The sequence below is a fragment of the Camellia sinensis genome, chromosome 1 (genome assembly GCF_055761805.1).
Source record: "Camellia sinensis isolate YWXY chromosome 1, ASM5576180v1, whole genome shotgun sequence".
NCBI classification, from domain to species: domain Eukaryota; kingdom Viridiplantae; phylum Streptophyta; class Magnoliopsida; order Ericales; family Theaceae; genus Camellia; species Camellia sinensis.
In genome coordinates this window covers 173,969,805-173,979,040 of record NC_138961.1, presented here as the reverse complement: position 1 = coordinate 173,979,040, position 9,236 = coordinate 173,969,805, and the positions used below count along the sequence as shown (strand labels likewise).

The 9,236-nt window shown below is 34.4% G+C and overlaps 1 protein-coding gene across 1 annotated transcript; it reads right to left on the bottom strand.

Moving 5' to 3' along the window:
• Positions 1 to 331: 331 nt before the first annotated feature.
• LOC114289386 (inactive TPR repeat-containing thioredoxin TTL3) lies at positions 332 to 8,179 on the bottom strand. The gene is made up of 7 exons (XM_028233107.2): positions 6,515 to 8,179; positions 5,946 to 6,141; positions 5,652 to 5,824; positions 3,801 to 4,134; positions 2,852 to 3,095; positions 2,626 to 2,729; positions 332 to 899 (listed from the first exon to the last, which is right to left on the bottom strand). The coding sequence occupies exons 1-7, from the start codon at positions 7,450 to 7,452 to the stop codon at positions 747 to 749; spliced, it is 2,142 nt and encodes a 713-aa protein (XP_028088908.2). The 5' UTR covers positions 7,453 to 8,179; the 3' UTR covers positions 332 to 746.
• Between the last annotated feature and the right edge of the window lie 1,057 nt (positions 8,180 to 9,236).

Below are 9,236 nucleotides of genomic sequence, written 5' to 3'. Positions count from 1 at the left end.
CTTAAAAATGCTTTATGTGAGGATAATGTGACAATTTTGTTAGATAATTTAATATCAAATTAGCCGAAGGGGTCAAATTGCAAATTGACCAAAAGTCTAAGTGACAATTACAGTTTAAAAATGAGGAACTAAAATGAGATTTGATATAAAATGTAAAAATAAATAGTATAATTTACTGTTTTATAATAATAAGTCACTTTAACGAGCCTTCGCTTTGAAATGAATTGATACAAAAAGTACTAAGCATAGATTTTCTATTTATATGTTATTATTCTTTAAAAAATATCACTGCTTCACCATTTGAGAGAGATAAAGAGAGACACACAACAACTAAACAAATGAGTTTAGAATAACAATGGATCAAACAAAAAATTTGAACACCAAGTACGTCAAAAACTAGATTACATTCAAGCATACATATAAACACTGATCCCCCCATTCCAATTCAATCCATTTGGTTTGCTCCAATTCAGTCCATCATCCTGCATGCACTCCATGCTAAAAAGGGCTTTGCCACCAAAGTTGAACCAACCCTATTCCCTCTCTTGCTTCTTTTTACTTTCCTTTACAGCATATAAAGAATACTCAGAAAAGTACCCCACAAATTATCCTTTTTTCCCATAAATAAAATAATTTAAAAAATGGTTTTGGTCTCCTTTTCTGCATATGTTTGGTCCCTCTGGCATTTTTATGGGGGATGAGAACTCAAAAGATTGTTTTCCATAGATACCTTTTTTTTTTTGGCATTATGTGGTATAGTATTTTATGGAGCTTTCTAATAAATCATGGCTGTTGCCAGGAATTTCTTTTACCCTTGAACCGTTCTTGTATATTTTGAAGACCGGTGATGAGCCAACACCTTCCGATTTCGCCAATGATGGATGATCTTCAATATTCACCTGAAATAGGTCATAAAAATGTTGTAAGATCTCGGCCCTTGAGAATAGCATTTCAGCCCTTGAGGTTGCCAATAGCATAACAAATACTTTCATCAAGTCAACTGTTTGATTAACCAACATTATGTCAAGAATTTAATTTTTGAAAATATCCATTTTAGAGCATCTTTAATGGCAAATGCTATAATAGCATTGTTATTCTTATAATTTGGCAATGAATGGTAAAAAATGGTAGAATTATAACAATGGTACTCCAATGGTCATATGTCATTTTGGCAGAATCAAACACAAAAATAATGGTGCTCCAACAGTTTTTGTGTTTGGTTTTGCAAAAATTATCTGTTTTGCTGAGAGGGAGAAAAATGGTTGGTTTTAGCTGAGTTGACATATATGGCAGCTGTCAAAACTTGTGTCAAATTTGGCACAAGTTTTGACATTTATCAAATTTGACAACTGTCATATTCACCATTGGAGCACAACTTTTCAACCGTTATTATTATATAATAGCAATAACAATTCCAATGACAAACCATTAAAGATACTCTTACCCTTTAGAAGTGCCCGTCTACTATTTTGCAATTTCAACTAACCATCCATCTCTCCTTCTCTCTCTGTCCATTCTCTCCCTCTGTGTCGCTTCTACTAAAATTTACAGGATAAAGGCCTTGTTTTGTTCGGGGAGAGGTGACTTATAAGTGTCACAAAAGATTTATTTTATTTTGATCTGTAGTGAAGGCTGCCCACAAATGCAGGGGCTTTAAAGGGAAAGTCATTAAAGTATAGACTTTAGGTCCCATTTTAGAAAAGATCTCAATCTTCCTAACATAATCAAAAAAGTAATAATACAATTTTTTGCCTTTTTTTTTTAAAAAAAAAGGCCCAGTTTAGATATGGCATTTACAAAACTCAAAAAAAAAAAAAAGAAAAGGCCCCTCACCTATTGATTCAGAAAAGTTCTGCACTAATTTGGTTTATGTTTGTCGAAGGCATCCGCACTCTATTTTTTTTTTTTTAGGTCGACATTAGAAAACTACTCCAAAATTTACAAGTTCTATATTGGACAACTTATGGCACTTTTCATATTACAGTCTCATAAAAAACTTTAAATAACCCCCCAAAACTAATAAATATTATTTGAATTTACATTTAAATATTATTTTAATTTTCATCTCCCAATGAGATTTCTTCTTAGGCCTAGTCAAGATTAGGCCGGCCCTGCACTAACATTTGAGATTGGAAGAGGAAGAAGAGTGGCTACGGTTGTGGTACGAAGGTGGGGCGAGATGGTGGTGGTACTATGGGGAGAGAAAAACAGAGAGAGAGAGAGAGAGAGATTTAGGCGAGGGAAATCAGAGATGAGAGTAGTAGCATAATTTGCTTTTAGTATTGACGTGTTATGAAGTTTTTTTTTTTCTTTTTTTTTTAAAAAAAAAAAAAAAACTCTGACAAGGAATTTATAATTGGGGAAATTACAAATCCATAGACATTTCAAGAATTAATTACAGATTCATGAAAAAATTTATAATTTTAATTATTAATATTTATAAAATTTATCAGTAATTTGTAATTATTTTTTGAAATGTCCACTGATTTGATATTTTCCCTTTATAATTTTTCAAACTAGATGTGGCATTTGCATATGTCAAATATCATAAAGAGGGGTGTATTTTGTGTAATTTACACTAATTGAAAAATAAAATATAAATAAAAGAGAGGAGAGGAATAGAACCTTGAAGAAGTTGGTAGAGTTGTTATATCTCTTGCGGAGTTGGTCCATAAACTGCAATGTTTGTCCGTCAACAGGCTTGTTACAGAATAGTATCACATATACACCTGTCAATATAATATTCAAATTCAACAATGTTACATTATATATATACCCTAAAACATATAGTATCTCCAAATCAATCAATTGGAAAAAAAAATATTAAAATCAACAAGATCATTTTTTATACCAGGTGATGAAATGCAGTCTCTAAAATGATCATTGCTGGCTATGAGGGGCACATCGTGAGCAGCAGTAGCACCATCACTAACCTTGATGTCCCTAGTCGTGACACTTTGTTGGACTTGGACTTGGCCGTGCTGTTTGTTAAGTTGTAACTGGGCATCCTTCAAACCCCGGACCGAGTCCTCGTCTTCTGGTGTCTCCCTCACCATCATTTCATAATCTTCTATACATGCTTCCCATTTTCCCAACTACCACACCACCATTGACATCCCATTTTTTAATTACATAAAAACACATATCTCACTTTAGGATTCTATCGTCTACTTAATGTAAGAATGTAGGGGTTGATTTAACATACATCCAATTCTTTTGTTAGGAAGGAAAAAAAAAAAAAAAAGAGAAAAGAAATTAATAATCATAAAGTTGGGAAGATGTATTTTCAAAATTTGAATATGACTCTCTCTATCTAGTCCTTGTTAAAGTACCGAACAATCTAGCTTAGCATTATGCACTCATTTCAATGATCGAATCTAACCTTCTCTAATTCTTTATAAATTAATTATTCGTGAAAAAAATTATATTGATCCAATAATATTATCTACGTATTTTTATCGTAATTATTTCAAAAAATGGACAATATGTTTTTTAAATTATATTTATCATTCATTTTTTTAATATAAATATGATAAAATCACGTAACTAAAATTATTAAGATTAATTTGAATTTCTTTTTTCATAAATAATTAACACATGCAAATTTAAAAATGAGCAGATTTGATTATCAAAATGAGTTCTGCAGTTAGCCCATTTGGCTAGACTAGACCCATCCAGTCTAAATAAAAACCGAAGACCATTCAATTCCTTTTAAATTTTGCTCATAAATATCAAAAAAATTCAAAAAATGTTGCAACAACTAGACATATAGGGTAGGCTACTAGTAGTTAGTTAGTTACCTTGGCATAGCAATCGGCTCTTCTTAATCTGGCTTTCCTATAAGATGGGCGCACATTAAGGGCAGCTGTGCAGTCGTCGATTGCTTTCTCAAATTGGCCGAGTTTGGACCTGCAAGTGGCTCTGTTGCACAACAACACCGAGTTGTAGGGGTCATGGTCGAGTCCCTCTCCATATGCACCACAGGCCTCCGAGTATCTTTGTCCCCTGAACAAATCGTTACCGTTGGATCGAGCCATTGCCACCGCCCGTGTCCTCCTGACCACCATGTTCACTTCCTTGCTGCTTGAGTCCAGCCGTGCTGCTCTTTGAGCTGCCGCCACCGCATCATCAAATCTGTCAAAATATGCCATTGCCCATATATATTACAAAAACCATATCTTGGCTTAACAATTCAAAGTTAAAAACAAGTTTAAATTAATAGGACAAGCTTCTTATGTTAAATTATACTTGAAAATGTCAACTGTTTTCGTGTTTACACTAGACAAAATTATATGCATAGAAAGTTGCATAGTGAAGTGGTTAGAAAATTAACTATGTGATGAAGAATTAAATTTAGTACGATGAGGGCAAGGCTTTTGAATAGTGGTAGCAAGAGACAAATTATTGGTTGTGGTATTAGGAATGTTGAGCAATATGTGCCCCGAATCAAATGATACAATTGTGAATTTTATTTTATTTATTTTTAAATCATCAGTAGCAAAAATAGTTTTATAGTAGCTAAATCAACTATAATCAATCATTAACCAATTGTATCAACTGTGAACCAAATCACGAATCAATTATAAACCGATGTACGTATCGCAAACTGGCTAATATATTTGATTTTCATATCTATTAATTCCGGTATTAAAAGGCTAAAAGCCCAATACATACTGCATCTGTGAATATTGAAAATCATGAGTGCGAGTCATACTCCAAATTAATCTTATCCACGAATGCATTTTTATTTTTGATCACTGGCAACTTTTTCTGACAGCATAAAATCGTTGGTTAGAAAGAGATCTAGATGATGCATTTTGAGTCTGGCTTTTTGGGTAACGGGTCAAAGGTTTACCAACTCTAATCTTTATGCTTTCTTTTTAACTCTTTTCTTTATCCGTAAGTTTACCTTTTGAGCTGTTCTTAAAAAAGACACAATTAGCGTCTTCAACACACTACAATCTATAGTGGCACTTTCATGCTTTACAGTTAGATATGGATAAGTCTACCCCGTTCACTTCGGGTAAAAAAAAATGCATTGTAACAGTTTTTCTGTGTGTTGTAGCCTGTGACAAGTAGATCAATAATGCTAAGATATCAAATTTCTTTTTTTTTTTTCCTTTTCATATTTTGTTTAATATGACGCCCCTGTTATGAAAATAGATATAGACCCATTAAAATAAATAAGGCAATTGAGTAGTGAGAACGATGTGATTATTTTAACATTATTGCAAATAAATATATTGTGAATAACATGATATCACGTGACAATATCATCAACTAATGAAATAGTAAAAACAAGGCGATTGAGTTTGTTGCCCAACTCTATTTCTCATTTTTATAGCTGTGTATACCTATAAATATATGCACTTTGACTAAGGCCTAGTTTGGGAAGACTAAATAAGTGTACTTTTTGACTTTTTATGAAATATGAGTTGGATTTGGGTTGGGTTTGAAGTGATGTATTAGAGAGGTGATATGACTTAAATAAGATGATGTGACTTAAATAGGATAGTGACTTTTTGACTTTTTGAATTTTTTGGAAGATGCCAAACTTGACCTAAGTTAGAATTTTTTTTTTTTTAAATTTTTATTTATATATATATATAAAAAACAAACCAACAAACAAACAAACACTGATGATGACTGACCTGCCGGCAACCATATCAACTTGAGCCCTAATCACTAACAGACTTGCATGACCAATAGGCCCAAAGAATTGAGTGCAATCATCCATGTCAAAATTTGGTCCCTTTGTCAATGCTTCATCTGCTTCTTGAAGCCTATGCAGCTTCAGCAAGGCCTCAGCTTGCAATGCAAAAATCTTTCTCAATTACCAACAACCAAAACAAAACACTCATGTCAATTTCAAGCCCATAGCTGTGGCACCAAACATTGAAAACAGAACATAACATTTAAAGCTGAAATTGAAGTGTATAGCTAACCTGTGGGGCAGAATCAGCACCAGCTGATATGGCGAGCCTGGTTTCTTTCAGCAGTGTGTTCCAATCTCGTTGTATCTTGGTCTCAGTACACTTACTAAGACGAACCTGAAGATTTTTAGCTTTAGTCAAGACATCAGGGTCTGATTCAGCACCTGCTTGTTTATAGTGATACATTGCCTTTTCTGCTTCTCCTAATCTGCAATCACAAAATATATATTACAACACTAGTAATGCCCAATTAAGCATAATATACATTAACTAAATAACAATTGAAGATCTGAAAACTAAAAGATGATTTATCATGTTTTAAATAGTAGGAGACGAATTAGTATTGGCTGAAGTGCAGTGATATAAAGAGTATTGAAAGATATGTATTGAGAATTTGGTGGCGCAATCAATTTTTTTTTCAAAATCATCAACCAAAATATTAATTAAACAAAACAAAAAAGTTATATAGCAGCCGAACCAGCCACATCAACTGTCAATCGAGTTGTGAATTGATTATGAATCAATACGTATGGAGAACTTACTGAAATTTAAGACCTTAGAGAGGTGAATAATATCATTACCTAACATATAGAGTTGCCAAACGATTATGAGCTCTTTGATAATATGGTTCAATCCGAATTGCTTCTCTGCACTCGAAAACCGCCTCAAGAAGCCTACCCAGAGCGGTCAATGCCGCACTTTTGTTACTCCTATAAGAGGCCTTGTTTGGATCAATAGAGATAGCAGCCTCATACAAAGCCAGTGCTTCAGCAAACCTTCCATTCTTGTAATCTTCATTCCCCATAATCTTCAGCTGCTCAGGATCCATCCTCGTCGACAGAGCTCGACACAAAGAAGTTGGTTTTTCGCCCTCTTTCTTCACCACATTTCCCATTACAGAATTCGGGTACCTCCCATTGGGCTTCGAATGCTCTTCTTTCGTCTTGGGCAAGTAATTGAGCACATCAGCACCACCACCGGTACCGCCACCGCCACCGGGTTGTCTCAAGTTACCCAAATGGCCATAGAGCATGACATTGCCGGAGGAAGCTCGGACGAACGTTCCGGCTCCCTTGGATCGCTGGTAATCGGCGATCATGGTTTCAAGCTCGCCGGAAATTCCAGTTGTCCCCTGCGGTACCCTTCTGGCTTGGCCATATCCTTCTCGAACCGCGCTTTTCGGAGCATTATTTTGTTGTTGTTGTTGTTGATGATGATTTTGATGAGATTGAGGTGGGACTTTTTGATGGTTTGGTCCAGGCCTAGGAATGACTCGGTCAACTTGTTTTTGTGATGCTTCTGTTGAAACTGTCGATGTTTCGAGGAAAGCTGCCTCATCAGAGCCTCCTCGCCGCCTCTTAGAATTGGGTGTGCTCGGAACTCTGACAAGGTTGTTGGCATTCGAAGTGGGAAGTGAATTGGTCGAGGTTGTTCTTCTCGGCCATATGTTTCGGCGTCCGAAAACCGCATTCAAAAGGCCACACCCAGATTTCTTCTCTTCTGGAGAAGAGTCTCCCATTTCGTGTAATTCAAATCTGTTCTAAGCCTTTGTGAAGAAGACAATTCTATATTGATGTTAAAGACCATGCATTGGGAATTTTCCGGGAAAGTCTCTTTCAGGCAAGAAAGACGAGAGAAAGAGAAAGGGATTGTGGAGATTTGATTTGAATTCAACCCGTGTCAGCAAAATGTAGAGGACCCATGTTGAGAAAGAGAGAAAAGAAAATAAAAGAGAAAGGGAGAGAGATTGGGAAGGAGAGAGATTTTGAGAGAGAGATTAGAAAAGGGGTGTACAACATGCCAACACCCAGGAGAAGTTTTCATTTGATTTCACAGCCTCCTGGTGTGTGCCTGCCCAAAACAACAATATCTCTCCTTGACTTTTCCTTTTTTTTTTTGTTTTTTTTTGTTTTCTCTCTTTCGGTTGGTGAGATGAAATGAGATGGCATGAGAGAGAGAGAGAGAGAGAGAGAGAGAGAGAGTATGATTTGAAAATAAAATTTCCAGAAAAAAAAGGGTAATATTTTAGAGGGTTGTATTATTAAAATGAAAGTTGGCTACTATCCCTTTTTCTTTTTTTTTTTGCTTCTAAATTTTTTTGTTTATTTCTTTGTTTGTGTGGTGGGAAAATGGTAGCGAGAGACCAGGTCATAGAAGAAACAAGGATCTCTAGAATTTTAGAAATTTTGGAGAGAGAAGAGAGAAGGTGTAGGCTTGTTGTGTCATGCTCATACCATCTCCCATTTGGCATTTGTTAAGAGTAAGGAGGGATTTCAAGTAGAGAGAATTTCAAATATTTTATTAAATATTTTATTAAAATTTTAATATGAATGTGAAATTCATACATATATATAAACAAAAATACCTAAGACCTTCAGTGGGGGGGTTACTGGGGGTCGTGTGTGTTGGCCCCTCATTGGCCCAAAAAAAAATTTGTTTTTTTTTTTTTTTTTTAATTTCGGCGAATGATGTGCTGCCACGTCACTGGGGGTCGACCTCCGGTGAAGGTATATAGCAGCGCTGATATATAAATTTGTGTGAATCCTATTCATATGAGATGTTTAATAAAATATTTAATATTTTTCTTTAAAGTATGTATTAGTGTTTGAGCACCTCTCTCCCATGGTTGCCAGCTAAGTGGCTTCTAGACCTACCCAATCCATTGACGCCTTTGTCCTTAACCTCTGTTTTTCTCTCCGACATATGTCATTCTCAAGAAATGTAAATTACTTTTTGCACAAAAGTAAATTACCACATACGTTTTTTTTTTTTTTTTTTTTTTTTTTTTTTTTTTTTTTGACAAATTACATATAGCCCTCGAGATTTAACAAAATTATAAATATTCTTTTGAAATTTGAGAAATTACAGATATTCCTCTGAAAGTACTATTTACATAACAAATTAGGAGGCAAATTATTACAAAAATATAAACCTCAGGGGGCAACTTGTTATGAAAATATAAACCTCAGGGGGTATCTGTAATTTTCGAAACCTCAAGAAGATATCTGTAATTTAACTAAATCTCGAGGGAGGTATATGAAATTTATCAATTTTTTTTTTTGAACCGAGTTACCACATACGTTACTAAACACATAAAAATTGAAATTCACCGTGAAACCTGAATTATTTTGGAAAGTTGGTTAAAATAATTTTTTTTTTTAATTTTTTATAAAAAAAATGTGTAAAAAAAATATAAAAGTGATATGGCCCAAAATATGTTGAAAGTCAAAATTTAGCTTTTAACTATGTTCCCAAATTAGGCCATACTATTTTGGAAATTAGGAAAAAAATTAATTTTTTGAT